Genomic DNA, 20710 nt, shown 5'->3' with positions numbered 1-20710 from the left:
ATTTGCATGCTTGAAGAGAATATCTTATAGGCTTACATAAGTCATAAAACAGTATGACTTTGTCCTGTAAAATTCTTTATACCTGACCTAGAGTATTTTGCCATTTTCTACAGTAATTTGTTGATGCAATCTCAAAAGCTCCGCGGCATTGTATTTCTCCCTGTTTCCCGTTTGAGCCATGTACTGTTGTGTTTCCCTGTTGCATACTTGTACTTGTGTACAATGGTCTGTGGGTGACCATTATGGGGGTGCGTCGGGGGATTCCTGGTTTTATTTGGCTTGAAACAGGGGACACTAACCATTTTAAAGTAAACCAGTGCAGTGAGTCATCGTGTAATGTTCTTATTATGTTTAATGCTTATTATGTATTATGCTTAACAGTGATAGAAAGAATTAAATCATTTATCTTTTGAACATTTTGGAGAAGCTTAAGGTGCATAAAAACTCAACAGGTATTTCAATTCAGTGCAATTCAACAGAGTATTCCAGATTAAACATTCATTTATACTGTGAAGGAATCTTTCCATCATCACAAGAGTGTTAATATAATTCCATTATAATCAAATATAATTCTTTCTTTGTAAGTTGTCGCAGCAGGGTGTCAGGTTTATTAATCCATTGTAGGCCATAGCTGAGATGGAATATTGTAATGCTAAGATGAATAGAAATTTTAGGATGGATATTAAATATGTGAGAAAATGTCTGTCCAAGGCTACCAACAGCACAATTTGGGCAGCTCTTCATTTCAGTTTATGAACCAAGGGTTGAATACTTGATATACAGTGCCTCAAGAATTACAAGAGAAAAGAAGGCTGAATAAAAAAACAATACAGGTAATGAATGGCATTAAATGCTCAAAAAAGGAATATTAAGTTCCTTTTTTTGAACATATTTATACAAATACAGATACTCCCTAGAGAAATATCACAGTTATTCAAATTCCTCACAATTCTTCAGACCAAAGGCCAACCAAAATAGTTAAAGTCCCCCCCCCCCCCCCCCCCCCCCGCACCCCATACACTGTAGATGACTCAGAAGTGTGACCTTTCGAAAGGAAGGGTGCACAACGTGCTAAAAACACGCATGCAAATATCCATGGTGTAGAGATTAAATGTATAATTTCAGAAGTTACTTTAGTTGATCCCAGTGAACCATTAAACTAGATCTGATATTTTCCATCACATGTAGCTATAATCTGGATGAAACTGAAACATGTGTCCATGGTAACTTGTCACATATACTGTATGTCACAAATTTATTTATTATCTCTGAAAAATAATTATCTACCCTCGGAATCACCACGACAAATGCATGTAAATATACTGGTAGCTAGCTAGCAAGCAAATTATGATAAACTAACGTTATTCATTTGTTGTCAATGTCACACAATGTGATGGCGACTGAAGATTACCCGTGATGGAACTAGTGGTGACTGCTGTTCAGCCATGGCACTCTTTCTAGCTAAGGAGCAAGTGTTGCCCACACTCAAGTTGAGTTCTGTTCGAAGAATGAGGGGCCATAAATGAAAATGAGGACAAGGGTAAATTCCGTTCAGACATTAGGAAGATTTATTGATGTAGGGAGTCATTGTGCGGAATAGTCTTCCAGTGACACATAGTGGACACAGAACCTTTAAGACTAGGCTTGATATGGTGTTTGATACTATCTAGTCTGTAGGTAGACAGAACAAAAGGTACAATTTATTCAGGAAACTGGCGAGTACTGTTGGGCTGAATGACCTGTTCTCGTCATTATGTTAAGTTATGTTATGTTACCACTGAATGGCAGTAAAATGTCATCCGAATATGATCATCTGATTGGTTGGAAGAATGTCCCCACCAAAGCTTTAGCATTAGGCCATTACTGCAACTGAGCCTCGCATTTTACATATTTGTGAACCCATTTACATATTTGTGAAACCCCATTTACAGATTTGTGAAACCATTTACATATTTGTGACTTTTGATACAAAAATACCTCCATAAATGATGTTCCATCTCTGAAGACCGGTTGAGAGTCTGCGTTAATCCTTTTCGACTGAACTGCAAAACTGCAGTGTTAATCAAATATGGATTCAGCAGTTGCAAAATTATCTCCTGCTTGCCGTCTTTCTCTTTATCCATCTCCACTTCTGTCTCCCATCTATCTGTAAGGAGATCTGCTGGCAAGATCAGTTTATGATTATGAAAATTTAATCAATGTACATATAAGGCACCACAGGATGTACCATCACTTGCATGCACAGAAGCAGTATGACTTAGATAGTGGTGATTCAGTTTCTGTGGGTTCAGTTTCAGATTCAGTCCCCTCTTTAATACTATTGGTGAGGAGGGTGAAAATCATTAATACTGGAAAGACCCTCCTTATAAATGTTCATTAGTTCTGCTTGAAAGTAACACAGCACGTTTGCAGCACGTTTCTCTCAATTAGAAATCAATTTTAGGACCTGCACAGAGCTGTTATGGAAATTGATTTAAATGGAGGCAGGTCATGGATTAAGTACCTACAGTTATTCACAGCAATAACTTGTACCATAATGGCTGTATCACCCATAAACAGTTTTGTTTCAAGAATAAATCATTACATCGGCATGTCAGTATCAATGTTCACGCTCATTATGTTTTGCATCGAAGTTAACCAAGCAGAACAATGCGATTTTGGTGCCTCAGTGCTGCCTGAAGTGTATTTGTTCGGTCAAATTGTGTTGAGTGTCAGTGTGGCACCACTAGACAGTTCTGTCGACTCTCTCAGAAATAAAAGTGCAGTGGAGGTACATTTTTGCTCTTCAGGGAACAGATTTGCCAAATGTATGCTGAAAGTGAAATAATGTACTATTAGAGTACTAATAAGTACCTTTTACAAGCAAAAAAATTACAAATGAATTATGTATTTGCTGTCAAGGGGTACAATTTTATTTACCTTAAGGGCACCACCCCGGTTATAAGTGTTTGTTTAGATGCACTTTTATCATAACTTTTTTCTAAGACTGTATTGCATTTGAGTCTTTTCTAACAGCTGCTTTTATTGAACCAAGTTCTCATGCAATGAAGGGACTGCTCCCTGTACCTAATTTTAATTATGAATTTTTAATCAGTCATTTCTTGCCCATTCTTTATGGTAATACGTAAAAAAATAATAGTGAAAATGTTAAAATCTGAAATACCATGTGCAGAGACACAGAGAATATAGTATTAAAATAATTTTTCTGGCTGCCCCTCATACCAGAGCATTTGCTGGGGCAATATGCGATATATTCAATAATAATTTTCAATAAGAAAAATTTAGCATCGGATTAACAATAAAAATGAAGATCTGAGTGAATCCTGCTTTAAATGTCACAGTTTTGCTCTGTATGTTTATATTCTGAACTGCAGAAATGAAGTCATACTCTTTCTTGATTTGTGAAAAAGGCCATTTCATATGCTTTGACAAAAATGTGAATTGCCTCCTGCGGCCTAGTATTTTATCTTATCAGACTTGTGTTTTGTAGTTGTTACAATGACCTTCAGTATGCACTTATTGTACGTCGCTTTGGATAAAAACATCTGCCAAATAAATGTAATATAATATATAATGTAATTACCTTCACAGTATCACAAATGATATACAATGACTTTTGATATAGGAAATTCTACATGTAAAGCAGACAATATTCTGCACACACGCCCATACACACAGATGAATAATTTACACATAGACTTGTGCACTTGCTCAAATTTACACACACATGCATACACTCTGACACACATACACATGCATTCATTTTTATGCATCTCTGCACTGATGCAGCCAGCAGCCCATTGGCAAGAACTGGAAAATCTGTGACCTCACTGTGCTTGCCTCGCTAGTTCGCCGAAGGAAAGAAGTGCGCAAAATTGTCCCTCGAGCTCATTCGACCACATTACGATTGTGCTAATGAAACCAGTGAACGGATGAGTAGAAATGCTGAAAACAGTGAGCGAATGTGACCGTGAAGCAGGAGAGCCTCCCCTCACTCTATACTGCCACTCACCAGAGTGGGATTAAACCTTGCCCAGCAAGTGCCGAGGTAATGATTAATTCATGGAAATACCCCGTGTGAATATTTAATTTATTTTCTTTCCTTTTTCTTGGAATAGGGGCTGAGGAGTATGAGCCATTTAGCAGTGTAAAATGGTAGTCGCTTGTTCAGGGAGTGTGAGGACCCTTTACAAAACCCTCAAGGTTTATAGGCAGTGTGTGTGTGTGTGTGTGTGTGTGTGTGTGTGTGTGTGTGTATGTGTGTGTGTATGTGTGTATGTGTGTATGTGTGTGTGTGTGTGTGTGTGTGTGTGTGTGTGTGTGTGTGTTGTGTGTGTGTGTGTGTGTGTGTGTGTGTGTGTGCCCACATGGGTGTATGTGTCATAGTGTGCACACAAGGACCCTGTACAGTGGAGGTTCATGGTTGTATCCATGGAGCGAGCAGACCGCAGCCAATGAGAAGGCCACCTGCTGGGGGCCACCTGCGGGCAATCTGTTTGCTGGACTGAAAACGAGCTCTAGACTGTCAATCAAACAGGACCATAACAGTATCCCCAACCATAACATGGCAAAGTGTACCTGCCCTGCACCTCTTCAGGTCCAAAACATACCATTTTCATGATGATTTGTTTGTATTTGTTATTCCAAAATGTGCTCGGGACGTTTCTGGGCATGGCGCTCTTTTCTGTGTGGGGAGGGGTGGGTGTGGCTACAGAGCCTGTGGTTTGAGATCAGATTCCAATGAAGTGTTTGCTGCAAGTTTGCTGCAGTTGGCAGATGCTAAAAAGCCTAGATACAGTGAAGCAAAAAGACAAGCCAGCAGGGCTCATTAAAAAACTAGAGTCAACCTTGGTATTGCTTTTCTTCGGTGACGTCAGCTGAATCTCGCCAAGGGGAACATGTTTATGTACTGTAACCTCAAATGGGGAAACGGTGCAGTTTTATAGATGTGTTTTTTTATTTTGGATCTCATCTCACTGTATCTGGCGAGGATGATTTCTATCCTGTAAAAACAGGTGGTAAACAAGAATGTATCTGTAAAATAGATATGACTATATTTATTTCGACGCAGAACAATGCTCTATTGAGGCAAGCTGAGGCTTCAGTGAAATTATGAAGGTGTATCTGAGCTTTATGTGCCCTCAGGTTATATGCCTTCCATAGGCTGGCGAGGACTGACTTTTTTTCTTTAAATTTTCAGACAGCAGGTTTCATCTGTAAAGCTTTGCTATTACTGTTCACCATCACCAGACTTAACCCGAGTGATTATTTCAGACCTTCCTCCCACCTTTAAAACAGAAGCACACACAGATGCAAGCATCCACCCACCTGTGCCAACACATCTCTACCGCCTTGCAGTAGATCAAGAGCTATGGCCTCCTCAGGAGAGGCCATTAATCCCTGGGTGTCGTGCTTGGTAGCGTTGGGGCTGGCTCGCTGAAAATATTTCACCAGGCCTACGGATGAACGATGGCTTTATTTTATCGTTGCCGCAGCTGTTTCCTGAGTCCATCTGCGTACTCTGGAGCTGTCGCAAAGCATAAGGATGGATATTCATTCCAAATTTAATCATCTGCTCCAGGATTACAGATTGTATTTATTTATTTATTTATTTATTTATTTATTTATTTATTTATTTATTTATTTATTTATTTGTTTATTTGTTTATTTGTTTATTTATTTATTTATTTGTTTGTTTTGTTTGGCAAAATGATTATGGCTAAATTAAATGTCCTGTCTGGAAAAGTGTTAAAAATAAGTTGAATGGGATAGAAAATGATCCCTCTAAAACACCACTCTACTGATATCTATTAAATAATGCAGTAGATGCAGAGGTAAGTGATTGTAGTTTGAATTAGTATAATTTACTTCTTGGTTTCCCTTTAGTTTTAGCTTTTTCACTGTACATACCACAGTTACCACCAAAAAATAAATCTGACGTGTAATAGTTTTCCACAGGCACTAAAATGTGCTTCTTTGCACAAGACAGGGTTCAGAAAAGCATTGGCATATTGGTATTTCATTGACAATTTTCACTGTAATCATATTATCACATTGGATATCTTGCACAATGCAGTTTCCTCTTCTGCCATTCTAAAACCAGAACTCATTCCCCACAAATCACAAGAAATAACTCACAGAACACCTGCATTTGCTCAGTAAATCTAGTGTTCGTTAAACAGTGGGGAATTCAGTTAATTGCGTTATAAATGAATGGCTCATCGCTGCTTAGCGAGGCCCTGAGCTCTCTTAATTATACATAAAATATAACAACCATCATTCTCTCATTTACACAAAACATGCGGTTCATTTATGGGAACACTTATCATAACAACTTTAAAGCGGTTTTTTGAAGAGCTGTTCACATGTTCACATCAATTTATTATGCCACTTCACTTCTCTGCCACAGAACACAAGGGAGTCAGCGTTACGAACAGAGCTACAATAGGAATGCTGTTGATTTTCTGATAGTCCTGTTGAACAGTACATGCCAAGCACTCACTATGAGTGGTCATATTTAAAAATGTTGCACTTACTATTAAATCCCCCCCCCCCCCCATCCACAACGAATGGTCATTTCCAACTGAATGCTCGTCCAATGAAATTCCGCTGGCCCCAGGCTGGGGGAGGCAGCTTTTAGGTGCACTGTGGCTTAAATGGTATAAAGCCCCATAGAGGGAAATAATTTAGCCATTTAATGCATCTGCATGCTACCACCCACAGGCTAACACAACTCGCTCTCTGACGGCCCAGCTACAATCACAGCATTTACGATGTCTGTGGAGAGAAGGTGTGCTGAATACCACCTTGTGCCACAGTATGAAAGGAGAAAGAACAGCAGTCCGAAATTGTACACTACGTGCTTCAACAATAAAAGAGGAAGAGACAAGTAGCTTCAAAATGAGAAGGGTACCGTGCAGTAATGATAAAGACAAGCACAAAATGGAGACAAGACAAATTAACAAACAAGACAAATTCGCTTTTGGGGTTCTCATATTTGTGCAAACAAAACAAATATTCCAAGCTTTTCGTTACCAAAGCAGGAACACAGTACAACAGAGAAATAAAGAGTCTTGCACTTGAGCAAGATGACCAGGGGCCTTGTGGCAAGTGCACTTATCTAGGTACATTATGTGTTGATTCAAAGTGGGACTGGGAATAAAACAAAGCTTGCTACTCCTGGAGCATGCACAAATACACTCACACAACATGCTCACACACACACACACACACACACACACCACACTCTCTCTCTCTCTCTCTCTCTCACGCACACACACACACACACCACACTCTCTCTCTTTCTCTCTCTCTCTCACACACACACAGCTGAAAAGTTCTGTACTCCTGTGCTGTCAGTGAAGCCCCACATTTGATCACGCTTCAGTCACCATTAAAATAAAAAGGAACACATTTTGGTTCAAAAATACTTTATTATAATTGCACAATAGAAAAACATACAAAATTTGATAGTATATGTTTTCTGTGTACCCTTCCCTTTGAGAAAAATCTGTTTTCCAGTACTGTGTTCCCTGATTTGAAGTGGGTATTCTTGCTTCTTGGGGTTGGGGGGGGGAGCATCCATACCCATATTGAAAGCTTGAGAAGTATTGAACATAAACATTTGGTAATGTCTGTAATAACTGAATACTATCTGCACAAAAACAGGTTTCATGGGATATGTAAATGGCTTTTAGACTCTTTCCTCAATTTGTTGCATGGGCATTTAGGGGCACCCACAGGAATGCTTTAAATCACACACGCACACACACACTACTATCTGGCTACTGTAGATTTACAATAGTAAAACAACACAAATAACTACTAAATTTATCATATAATCTAAATATAGACAATGTTTCTTACAATAGAATTTTTCTTTTGAACAGCTCACAGTACTGCAAATTCAGTTTTAGGGAATGGATAAATTACATTTTTTGGCAGTAGCAACAACAGCAGTCATTCACAACAATGCCAAACTAAAGTTACTATAAAGTACAATCAATACAATAAAATGGAGCCAACATAGTCGCCATTGAAGTCATTACGGATAAACAATCACACATCCTACAGATTTAGTTCCATAGCCAACGCTATCCTTCACCATGGTGCCTACTGAATTATATGGGTATGTTGCCGAACTAGTAATGCTCATAATTCTTTGTGCTTTTATCATAGATGACTGCGACTGGTAGTCACTGTACAACATATGCTAAACATTTGCCAATCACTAGTATTCTGTTTGTGAATTTTAGGAAAATAGTCTACTAAAGCCTGAGAGAGGTTAATTCTGTTTTCTGAAACATCCGTTTATTATGTTGATTGATTGCTTTGGTAAGCTTTTGTTTAAATAGATTTTTATTCCATTACAATTGTAACTGCATGTAAAATGTAAAACTTCCTGTAATATATTTATTTTATGGTATGCACAGTGTGAATGGGGGTGGGGCTAGGGGTGTCTGTGTGCGTCCAAATTATTTTCCCCATAAAACCCTAATCCTCACAGCAACGGTCTTCTCAAGAAAAATACCGTTTTTCATACATTTTAAAAATCCAAGGCCACAGTACTTTCCTTGTCTATTGTTGACTTTTATATGATTTCATTAATCTTTCCTATATTACTATCATTTCTGTAATCTGACTAGCTGAGCTCAACTCGTAGTGTATAATGCATTAAGTTACAATATAAATCTATAGTATAAAAAGAAATAACACTGATATTGTGCTTCAGTCTAACAAACGCACAGCGTTCGTGACTCAGGAAAAAAGCAAAACAAAAAAAAACATTATTTTTATGAAATCTCTTTGGCAGTTTTCATGATAAAGCCCATGGCGACAAAACTCTCCCACACTTTCAAAACACGTCAAGGTCTAATGGTATTGATACTCGCAATTCCAGTTCTCTAAATCGCACACAAAATCTTCTGAAAACATTTACTCTTAAGAATAACAGTCAAGTGTAAGGCTTTTTTTATCACCTTTGGTAATGCCATATACATTTATCTGTGGTAAAAAAACAAATAAATATGGCAGTTAATTTATAAAGGCATATATCATGTTCATATTTCAGTACTATTCAGTTTTCATATCCTCATTAACCATGTTTCTGAACCCTTCTGTTCCTTCTGCAATGTCCCCACATTGTCTTTTGGCTCAATACTCTCTTTCTCTTCCACAGTTTAATACAGGTTCTACCTCCTCCGCCCTTTCCAAATACACAGCGCTACTCCATTTTACAGTTCTGCTTTTGCCCATGCCTTCTCTCCACCTATTTCTTCCACATTTTCTTTGCATATGATACGTTTACTTCAGTAAATACAGTCCTTTAATGCTTTGATATAATGGATATTTCTCCACTCGGTTATTGTGACTTTACTGTAGAATGTCTGATGCTCTTTTTAATGAGACCATATGACATCACATTTCTCTCTCTGGCCACCTGTCAGACTTTCCTTCACTCCAGCACAACGCATCCACACTGCCCCCATTACCAGAGACCTGCTCATTTCCCCATTAATTACCAATAGGTTTATCTAGTCAAAAATCCATCACCCTCTTCTTCCCTTCCAAAATTAATATCCTGGTCACCTGCTCCTTTCCAACACCTGTAATTTAAATCTAATCCTCCGCCATCTTTCCTTCACATTTCCTGCTTTTTGCCTTGTTTTTTTGCCAAAGCAAAACCCCATTTTTAGGGTGTTTAGCTGTTCATTACCCCCTTGGTTCCATCTGCTTTTTAATAGACACCACCATGCAAATTCCAGGCTAATAATAAGTGCCCAGATGGGATGGCATGTGCGTGGCAGGGTGACGGGCATTGGGGTAGATACCCCCTGAGGGGCTGCTCCAGTAAGGGTTGGGAGCCGCGAAAAAACTAGAGGAAGTGACCGGGGGGTGGGGGGTCACAAAGTTAATCTTCTGTTGGTGGGGGTGGTAGGAGCTCATGTAGGACATATCCGAGGGGTACTTGTAGAGAGAGGAGTCGGGCGGGTGGGGCTGCAGCGCCTGGGCGATGCCGTGGAAGTCGAACTTGTAGGCGTAGCGCTTGCCGTGCACCTTGGTCATGATGTTCTTGTCGTAGTAGTAGCGCAGCGCGCGGCTCAGCTTGTCGTAGTTCATGTTGGGCTTGCTCTTGCGCTCGCCCCAGCGCCGCGCCACCTCGTCCGGGTCCGTCATCTTGAACTCGCCGTTGGTGCCCTCCCACGTGATGCAGCCGGCGTTGGCGCTGTCCGAGAGGAGCTCCAGCAGGAACTGCCACAGCTGGATCTGACCGGAACCTGCGGAGGGAGGGAGACGCTAGGAGATCACCGTCACTTATTAACCATCTCTCACCATCCTTACATAATCATCATCCTCTATACAGTACATGAAGTCAAGACAGTTGGATCAGTTTGATTATTTGTGTACAATGCGATTGAGGAAAAAGTTGGGTCAGTATGATGTCTTTTTGAAGTGAGCAGCTGGCACCACTATAAGCCCTTCCTCAATTAGTGTAGGGGTGCTGGCCCCGGGGGTGTATTCATATGAGGATATAAAGTGGTCCGCAACTCCCACATCATTTGAGTAGTAGATCCTCTTTGTGGGAGATAAGGACCACTTCATATCTTCAGCATGATATCTGTTAGCCTGAACAACATCTGTTCTGACAACAAATGAAATTTAAGGTTCAAAGAGGAGCACAGTGTCTTATTTTCTCATGATTTTGGGCTTGTAAATAAAATCATGCAGGTGACCTAAGCAACTGTCGAAAACTCACACTTGAGTGTGATCTGTTTTACACTTCTCAAAATTGCAATAGGAAGAAAATGAGTATATAGTTAAAGAAATAACTACTTTGCACTCTCAGTAACACACTGACATGTCGGAGGTAAGGAAACATTTCACTAGCTAGGTAAATGAGGGAGAGGAGCATCCCGCCAAACCAATCAAATTAAATTTTTGCTTTGTATCTGGCCCGCTTCATCCTGGATAGCAATGTAATAATCGGTAGATATTTTAGTTATATATAGTACACAAATATATCTTATGTTGTTTTTTATTTATTTATAACCTATAGTAATTTTTTGTGTTGCTGTGTCTCTTGCATAGTTTTCCCCCAAAAGGGCATGAACCGTAAAGTACCCAGATGTGCCATGGTGGTCTCTATGCTCTCCTCTGGCGGACCGTTGGAATATTGCGTTGGACGGCCGAACCTGATTGGTTAAGACACCCTAAACGAAAATCCACGTGCAGTGGTTGCTGCTGCATTATTGAAACTGCGTTACAAGTCAAATATATATTTCATAAATCAGCCATAGATTTTCGGCGCAGCGCTGGAGAACTTTAAGCCCGGGTTCTGACCCGCAAGGCTTTTCAAAGCTGGTCCTGAAAGCATGCTTACTGACGCATGTTACAGAACACAGATGAAAGTGTTGTGACACAACACAGGCAGAGTTATAGGAGTGGTGGGATGATGTGTGTTTTTCAGACACATTGTAGAGTGTGTGGACAGGGTAAGCTAAGGCTGCTGAGCTCCCTGAGCCCCCCCCAACCCCCCCCCCCCCCCATTTCCTTACCTGGATTTGCAAGCCTGCTGCTTGTTGGGCCGAGTATCTGGTAGGGATCTGTAAAGCAAAGCAGCACACAGGACCATTGGGTCTTAATGTTGTGATGTGCCACCATCATCCAGTAAAATATCTCACTGGCAAGCTGAATATCAGTCAGAAAATCATCTTTTTGCCAGGCTACATACTCACACAGCTGAACATCTCTGTAAAAGGCTACATACTCACCCAGCTGAGGTCTCTGATCCTCAGTTTTGGTCACTATGGCAGGAGACAGCTGCGGACCTATAAAAGGCAGAGAAAATCAATCAATCTTTGTTTTATATACCATCGTTTAAAATAGGGTCGTCACAGAGCATTTCACATAGAGAAGCTGGGTAAATTAGTAAAAAGTAAATCACTCCTAAAAAAAACAGACTCATTATCATGTGGGAGAATTGAATGGCCAGAAAACAATGACAGCAGAATTTGTCCTGGCACTCACCCTTGGAGGAAGGCACAGCTTGCGGCGTCCATCCGGAACGTCTTACCGCCTCGTAGGCTACATCTGTGAAAAAAAAAAGGTCATCCAAAGTGCAGCAGGTGCTATAATGGGCTTCTACCACCAGAGGGAGAAGCTACACAATATTTACAGGCTGGGTGGGGAGCCTTGCACTTTCTCTCAGTTCACTTTGTGTGGGCACTGAACAAACGGCTATGGCAAATAGCAGTTTTACACATTCAATGACAAATTGAATTTTTCAGATGGGAGTGCAAATTGCAAGGTGAAACATTCACTATATTTTTTGTACATTAATTACAAAATCACAGAATAACTTGTAAGACTCCAAAGGCAATCAAAAGGCTAGAATCAAAACTAGATACTGAAAGCTCTCTTATACTTGCACTAAGGAAGTGGATTATTTAATTCAACATGTAATTTCTATGTTGAAACCAAAATGCATAAAAAATACCTTTAAATAAAAGCTGAGAATGTGCACATCAACCGCATGTGAATTGTTTGATTACAAATCTGAAATTGCGGAGTACAGAGCCAAATCAATAAAAAATATGTCTTTGTCTCAAATGTTATGGTGCTCACTGTAGTTACTATTTTTTTGGAACAGCTTCTTAAGGCAGCTGACTTTGTATTGGGACACAGCCACTGTGTCATGGACAGTTGTAGGGCACAATGGGCTCGTCGCTACCTTGTGGCGAACACAGTACCACAGTGTGACCAACAAATTAACAAACTTACGGAGACCAATGCAAAGCCCCCCCACCCCCCAATTTCATCAAGGTGGGGGACAATAGAAAAGAATCATATTCAGTGAGCACTGGATCTTTGTTTCTCATCAGTACTGCGCCACATCAGATAGAGAAGTGGTGCTCACCTGATCGAGCCGAAACCCTCGAAGGAGCATCAGGATACAGTGAGGAATTGGGGAAGATGAAGCTTGTGCCACCTGTCGACAAGAGGGAGATGGCATTCTTTTCAACGTGCTGTGGAAACACACCCTGCCCCAACATCTCACAGCATTACAGTGATGCCTGACATGAAGCCTGCTGTCTTGGCAACACACTGCACAGGGGCACTGTGTAAGTGCCAAGCAACGGACACCAGCAAACAGGGCTGCCTTCAATGGTGCGACTGTTTGATGCCAAACTCAAACTTTATGTTCAATCTTCTGTTCACCATGAATGCATGCTAACAACAAGAAATTGAAGGACATAGTGTGTATCAAACAAAACACATATCTCTGGTAAGTAGCTTTGTGAAAATGCATAGGGCAGGTGCCATCAACCTTTATCCTAGAAAGCCACAAGGTCATCTTGTTTTGGTTTTCATCTTAAAATCAGCAAATAATTTAGACCCAATAAGACAGGTAAATTCACATACTTGTGTAATCCAATTAAATCAGGCTTCAACTAGCAATAACAACCAGGAGAGCCCGTGGCTCTCCAGCACCATGGATGTGCCCAATGTCAGTGTTTACACAAAGTACACGGTGAAGACAAATTACCTTCCTGTAAGGCAAGCAGTGGTATTGTGACAGGCTTAAAAGCAGTGGGACACTTGATGCTGTAATTGTCAAAACAGTGAGATTAGTTTGAAATACTATTGTATTTGCTTTTTGCGTTATGATTGTCAGATGTTGAAAATCAAAAATAGCACTACAATGAATACAAAAAAATTGTCATAAGTAACAAAATAACTCTTAAAGGACATATTTACTAAGCATGCCGCAAATTACGGTCATCGCTGCAAAATTCTGCAAAATTCTTCAATTTAGCGTGGTATGTAAATGAGCACAGCCACAGCGAGTTCATTTAAATGCACATTCACTTTGTGGGGGAAAAACTACCATGGAAAGCAATGTTGCTATCCGGTGTTCCCTAAATTACTTCAAGTAAATTGGCGTTTTTTCATCTCACCATCTGAACACAATGTGGTCATTCAAGCGCCACAGCGGTTAGCTGTTGCCACTTTTTAAGAAAATCAATAAATCTGCCATCATGAATATGGCTCCCCGTTTGTGGCTACACATATGGACTGAACATTCTGATTTAATTTGAATGTCAATATTGCATAAGGGAATAAAGCTACAAACACATACTTAGTTTAATAGCTATGAATGGCGTTGCAATAAAAAAGACGTTCTTTAATGCTGTCATTTGCTTGTGCTTTTAAAGAAGGTAGCCCAGTAAGCACAAGCCTAAATATAGATGGAATGTAGATGTCTAAAGCGGTGGAAATCTAGGTTGACATGTTTTGACATAAAGGGCTAGGTTAGCTTAGTTCAACCATAATTGAGCTCAGGTTTTACGTCCATGTAGCCTGGCTATATCCTAGCTGGCTAGAAAACTTTCACATTGTGGTGTACATTATGTGTTCCAAATATTATCCTAAATAGTGGGGCTCAAACTCAAATGCTATTCGGACATTTGGTTTCAGATTACCAACTAATTGTCCGAAGCTCAGTGTTCACAGCCACCTGTGCCCAGTGCCCTTCGAAGACTAGGCAGTTTTCAGTTAGATTTGGTTACGCAGATAGAGACCGGAGTTACTGGTCGGTTTTGAGTATTTCCCTCACCCATTCCCCACTCATTTCCATAAACCTACATCCTGTTACTTATGATCTGACCCTAGACCAGGTTGTAACACGCAAATGTAGGGGAGAGTCATCATAAATGTAACGGTTGATAAATGTAACACGGTCAGTAACTTAATATACAACGTGGCTATCGTAGACATTTCAGGTTTGTACATGTGTAGTCCATGTCCTCTACCGCCTCCCAAAGGAATGGAGCACTGTGATATGGAGCCTTTGGGGTAAATCACTCCAAAAACATTTTTTTTCTTCTCTTACAATTCAGATCAACCTGAACATGACTGTAAAGGTAAATCCGTGAATGGCTTCAGACTACATCGCATGGGGTTACTATGGTATACATAGACAGTACAAGAAATCAGTTGCATTGCAATATTGAATTATACGCACAAATGTTTTACCATGGAAACTGATTATTTCCCTAAGCAAGCTTAATGTTAATATAATTACTCATAAATATTTTAACAGTATAAAACCTATAGTGATGTTATGCAGTTGTTTGTATTTTAGCCATAAATGCACATAAGTCAGATGAGTAAGCCCCATGCAGCCAGAAGTGCAGAAATACTACCAAGCTGTTTTTGAGTGACAGAAACCCTGGGAGTAATTAAAACCAAAACTTGCAACAAAAAACAGTGCACACACACACTTTGCCCTGCAGAAACTTGGGTTTGTCACCCCCACCTCCAAACTCAGTACACGCTACATATTTTTTCAACATAGACACTGTACATGTTCAGTGGCCAGAGAGGTGCCATAGCGAAGCACAGACAGAGGCGGGAGAGGGGGGAGCAGGTTCTACTTACCTGTGTTGCGGGCATGCATTAACCGCGGGGAGCTTTGCAAGGCTTTGTCAACATCATCTGAAGTCAAATGAGGGAGGGGAGCTGAGAAACAAAACATCCTTTTGAAAGGGGTGAAAGACAGCGACCCCTTCCAAACAGTCCACACAGCGCGAGCAACTCAGACGGCGGCCATTACGGGTGACAGACGCGGCCCGCGGTAAAACTACAAGCAAGGGGCTGTGCTCTCAGAGCAGTCAAAACAGCAGGCAGGTGGGAGCAGGAAGGTGGAGAGAGGGCGAGCGCATGGTAGACATCGATGAAGGGAGAAGAATGATAATTAGCACAGTGACAGGGGGAAAAAAAGCAGCCAGCTAATCACTACAGAAACATGTATATCAAACCAAGAGGGACTGACCGGGCCTGTTCTCCTCACTAAGAATTCTTCTTAAGAATGTTCTTAAGTCCACCAGCAACTTAAAATTCAAGTCTAGAACTATGGGATATGTAGTCCTGAGGAAACCTTTTGTTTCCCATTGAGGTAAATGCAACATGGCATTTCAATTTTGTGTAATGTATGGCACTAGTATAGTGTTTGGGCCCTGTTCTTCCTTGCTTGCCAGGGGGCCTGCTGTTTACTTAGAGTAGTCTGTAGATTAGTCCTGACTCCTGAGGAAAGTGTTGCACCCAGTCACACAGAGCAGTTTTCAATGGGATGCGCAGAAAAAATGGAATGGAAGAGCCACAGCTTTACACAGCAAAGCAGAAAAGGCAAACATCTGCTAAGTGTTGTGTACAAACAAACACAGCACATAATTAAGGTAGAGTACATCAGACCGGAACCAAGTTATGACTTTCAGGAATATTTGGCACCTGCCAGCCAGTCGAGTGCACCCCACGAAATGCCCCACGAGCGTCCGTACTCACTCTCTCTGAGGTAGTGGAGGTGCGACTGGAGGATGTCTGCGTTGTAAGAGGGGGTCAGCCTCTGGAAGTCCTCTTTGCTCATCTTGCAGAGCTCCTTGCCGTCGACGTTCTGGAACAGGGAGACGTCCACGTCCGGGAGGCCGTACTCCTTCACGGCCCACTCCAGCCACTGACGCACGTGGCTCGTCGTCCACAGGGCGGGGTCTGCGAGGGCAAGGCACGGGTGAACTCACCTCGCCGAAAAGATCGCTCACAACACTTATGAGAACTTATTATGAGTGAGCGACCCATCTCCAGAGTCACCGTCTCTCAACTTCTCTAACTGGCAACTGTTCCTAAAGATGAGGGAGTCATGTGTAAAAAGATTTTAACCGATTCTCTCCTTTCGCAAGCGTAGGCGAGAGTTGCCGTAAATTTAATGCTTGATAAAAGTAACACGGTCAATAACTTATTGTACAGTGTGGCTACTGTAGTCATTTCAGGTTTGTATATGCGCAATTTATCCCTCTACCACTTCCCAAAGGAACGGAGCACTGTGATAGCGTTTGCGGGAAATACTTCCAGAAAACAGTTCTGTGCTGGAAGTAATTTTCGGGTATAAGGCTTTCTATTTGCAATAAATCACAGAATACATCATTTTAAAAAGTTATTTGTCATTGAAAAGTTGGTTTTCTAGTGGGAACTGGATGCTAAATGACCAAAAAAAACATGATGTATAATTGTAACATCTGTTAGGCCGCCTCTGAGTTGCTATAACACTGCTTTTTGCCGTTTGCCGAATGTCATCTAAAGAGAAAACCATCAACTGTACACCTTAGACATTTTAAATGGTGTTTAATATTAATTAAAGCAATTAATTTTACTCATCAGCGTGTTCGACTTAAGTTAGTTCAGTTTTGCTGATTTTTATATTATTCAATAACATGTGACTAGCAGCGTTGATCTGCACTGTCCACTGTCCAGCACACGTCCAGGAGGTTACTCCCAAACACAAAAGACAACCAAATCCGGTTTAATAACGAGGTTTTCATACCTACCCAACTTGTGTCTTGTTGGACCATTCACTGCTCATTTTGCAAATGTGAATGAGAGAAAACACTGGGAAAGAACGCACAGCAAACATTTAAACCCAGACGGTTTGCCTGGCAGTTGAGGGTAACATTGTGTAACGTGTAGCATTCCCTTCACGATATGAACTAGAACAGGAAGAGGAATTGTCACCTCAGCAGGGGCACTGCTCTTCCTTGCTTTTTTTTAACTGTTTAAACCTGAGGCTAAAACCTGTTGCGCTGCATACAGTATGCTCTAGACCCCAGAATAGCTGGTGGATTGCCGTATACTTCTTCATTGATCTCATTCATTGAGTATAGCTTTCGTTTTCCAGTCATTTACATACCCCCCCATACTGTATTTATCTGTTTCCTTTCATGTGTAAAAAATTTGTATAATCAATGAAACAATGTCTATATGAAACATAAGATTAGGAACACTTTGACCTATGACATTCAGAGCCCGACTTCTACCAAACAGTAGAGCTGGGCTCTCAGTCTTTTAGCGTGCTGCAAAAACAGGATGTCCTTGGCATGCTTCATGTTGTCAATGTCAATGACGGTTGGAGAGGAAGTTGCCCTATAAGAATGAAACTATTACCCAACTCCCCCACCGCACGAAGAAAGAAAGTTGTAACTGCGGATGACCAACAAGTAGTAGAATGAGGGGAAATATTTTATGCTTACTCGATGCATTTGAAGGCGCACCCCCGATTTACAACTGTGCGTTCTTAACAGTTATTAACACATATAAGTAGAAGGTAGCATTAAGATTAGCTTCACAGAGGAAAATATTCCAGAGAGGAACACGATGTTGTTCCTAAGAAAGTCTTAAATCTCAGCTTTTTAACAAGTGGAAAAAGAGTCAGGCCCACTTCCTCTGCCAACATGCGTGTGCGAGAAGCTGAAAAGGTCAAAGGTGACACTCAGGAGAGATCTCTTCCTGAAGTGTGTGCCTCTGAGAAAGTGCTGCTAGGAGTCCTGGAGGATAACGCCATTTGGCTGATGCTTCAAGCTCTCCGCCTCCTCTCCCCTTTGGAGGTTTGGACATGTACCATGGGAAGCGGTCTAGATAAAAGCACACTTGCACTAAACCCTCAGACTTCTGTGCTGGGCAGATAGGGGAGGGGCCATTATTATTATTATTGTTATTATTATTTTATTATTATTATTATTATTATTATTATTATTATTATATTTTTGCTGTTCTCAATGTTTAGCTGAAGACAACACGTCCCCTTTGCAGGCCCTGCAAATCCTTAGTAAATATGTTCCACAGTGTCACTGATGCGAAGCATGAGGCCTACATAGCACCCCAGAATTTCAGCAACTTGAGTGCTAGGACCCTGTGGCATTCGGTCCGTCGAAGGGGCGGATTGGTCTCAGCTGCGCCGGCTGGTGGAGAGAGCACACGCACCTGGGTTGCGTTAGCTAATCAGCCCAGGTGCTTAAAGGTGTGCTGCTCTCCGCAGTTCGGGCCCGAGAGCGGGAGCTCACACCGAGAGCGCGTTTATGGCATTCGGTCCGTTTTGTTTTCTTTTGTCTTTGTTATTTTAGCTTGTTGTTTTAGTTTATTGTTCTAGCCTGGAACCCGTGAGGGGGAAGGATGAAGAGGGTCGTTTATTTGATTTTATGTTTGTGTGGGTTCTCTCTCTCTCTCTCTCTCTCTCTCTCTCTCTTCCCTCCCTCCCTCCATGCGGCAACCAACAATGCTCCACTGCCGCATCTCCCTCCCAGGGATGTCACGCTGGCGTGTGGCTGATCCCCTTGTGGAGAATCTTAAGCCTGCTAAACGTGAGTGAATTAAACGCCAGGTTCATGAGGACACATCTAAAAAGTGTGTGTCTGGCTGCCCTGGTTACCTGCGGGAACGATGACCCTGCGCTCACTGATGGCCATGCTGGGGGAAGGGGTGTGCTTTTCCTCCATGTAGCTGTTGTAGCTCATGGGAACACTGTCAGCGCCAACCTTCCCTGTCTTCACCACAGTGCAGTTATCCGGAGAGTTCCTGTGAAAAGCAGACAGAATGCCCCGAACACAGCAATCACTATTAGGAAATAAGACAGTTTGGGTCAAATTCACCTCCCCTCCCTATAAAAAATAAAATGAGTGCAAAGATGAATTCCCTTGGGGGCTTCACTGAATAGAGAAATCATTATCTGAAGATAACCCAGCAATCATAATCACAATGATCTTTCCAATAATCACAACAATCGTGATCATCTTTTCCCCTCTGCCAGATATGCTGTGGCATACACAGATTCTCAGTGCGGTTGGCACCTTCTCATTCTTTACAGCATTCAGGTCCCATAAGAACTGAAAATGGTGTCTCCCAAGAAAAACTACTTGATTAAGTTGCAACACCTGTGTCTCTCCTTAAATAACACTCCATTTATTGGTGTTCAGTGTGAATCCAGAGGAAGATCTCCATTCCACCTCCACCACCATTGCTTGCCATATTTTCAGCAGATCATTTTCAGCAGAACTACATTAGCATGTTGAAGTTTGGGGTAGAATCACGTTATGTCCATGCCTTTAATTAGTGTAACCCCGTGGACTTCAACCTCTGTCGTATGGGCAAGGCTAAAGAACGCTTTCCAAGCAGAGTGTGAATGTAAAGTGCAGCCTCGCAGTCCCTGGCCTGTATGATCCCCACTACTGGACCTGCAGAGAGCAAGCATTCACTCTCCTGCATGCCGCGGCACAAGCGCTTGCCAAAGCAAGCTAAGCCTGTTTGACCAGGTGCAATCAAGAGTCTGGATCTCTGCTTTCCAAGAGCTGGGTCAGAGGGGTCAAATCCCTGGGCTCGCTGCCCTTGGCTCGCCCCTACTTTTAGGAACAGTAATGGGCTGGAATTATGAGTTTTTTTGGATATATAATTTTATTATTATTATTTATTTTTTTACATTTTTTGCAGGTACACACAAACGGCAACTACTTACACTGGTGAATCATGAGAGGGAATAAAAATGAATGAAATGATGAAAAAGAAATGAGAGTCCTGTTCAAAGGCCGACCCCCCCACCATCCATCTTAAAGAAAAATGTAATGCCAATTAACTTTCCATTAAGAAAATCTCCATTGCAGCGCAGTACACAAAATCAAGCAAATATTTTCTTTTTGGGTAGTATTTGGTGTCTATGTATACAATAAGTTATCTCACTACAGGCATAACTCCTGACAAAGATAGTTGAAAATTAATGCTATGTGTGCTGTCTGGCTGAAATGACATAAAAAACCTTTGTGTAGAAGATTTTGAGTCCCTCAGAATGTTTCCTAATCAGAAGTGGGCAACAAGGGCCGACAAAACTACAACA

General features: G+C 41.3%; 1 protein-coding gene and 1 long non-coding RNA gene across 6 annotated transcripts in view; one reads left to right on the top strand and one right to left on the bottom strand.

Moving 5' to 3' along the window:
- Positions 1-13001, top strand: part of LOC135236031 (uncharacterized) — a 42040-nt gene extending 29039 nt beyond the window's left edge. For both annotated transcript variants that reach the window (XR_010324494.1, XR_010324495.1), the window contains exon 3: positions 12882-13001. This is a non-coding gene — a long non-coding RNA (uncharacterized LOC135236031). The remainder of the gene's footprint in view (positions 1-12881) is intronic.
- The window catches only part of LOC135236029 (transcriptional regulator Erg-like), a 31548-nt gene continuing 18251 nt past the window's right edge, over positions 7414-20710 (bottom strand). For 3 of the 4 annotated variants that reach the window (XM_064302174.1, XM_064302172.1, XM_064302170.1), the window contains 8 exons: positions 19256-19401; positions 16345-16548; positions 15442-15522; positions 12917-12988; positions 12028-12090; positions 11772-11828; positions 11556-11603; positions 7414-10277 (listed from right to left, as the gene is read on the bottom strand). In XM_064302174.1, the coding sequence (XP_064158244.1) occupies positions 9766-10277; positions 11556-11603; positions 11772-11828; positions 12028-12090; positions 12917-12988; positions 15442-15522; positions 16345-16548; positions 19256-19401 (1183 nt within the window). In that variant the 3' untranslated portion in view covers positions 7414-9765. The remainder of the gene's footprint in view (positions 10278-11555; positions 11604-11771; positions 11829-12027; positions 12091-12916; positions 12989-15441; positions 15523-16344; positions 16549-19255; positions 19402-20710) is intronic. The other variant, XM_064302171.1, reaches the window with a different exon arrangement.

Source organism: Anguilla rostrata, chromosome 12, assembly GCF_018555375.3.
Source record: "Anguilla rostrata isolate EN2019 chromosome 12, ASM1855537v3, whole genome shotgun sequence".
Classification (NCBI taxonomy): domain Eukaryota; kingdom Metazoa; phylum Chordata; class Actinopteri; order Anguilliformes; family Anguillidae; genus Anguilla; species Anguilla rostrata.
The sequence above is the reverse complement of the archived record's forward strand: the minus strand, read 5'-3'. Positions and strand labels throughout refer to the sequence as shown.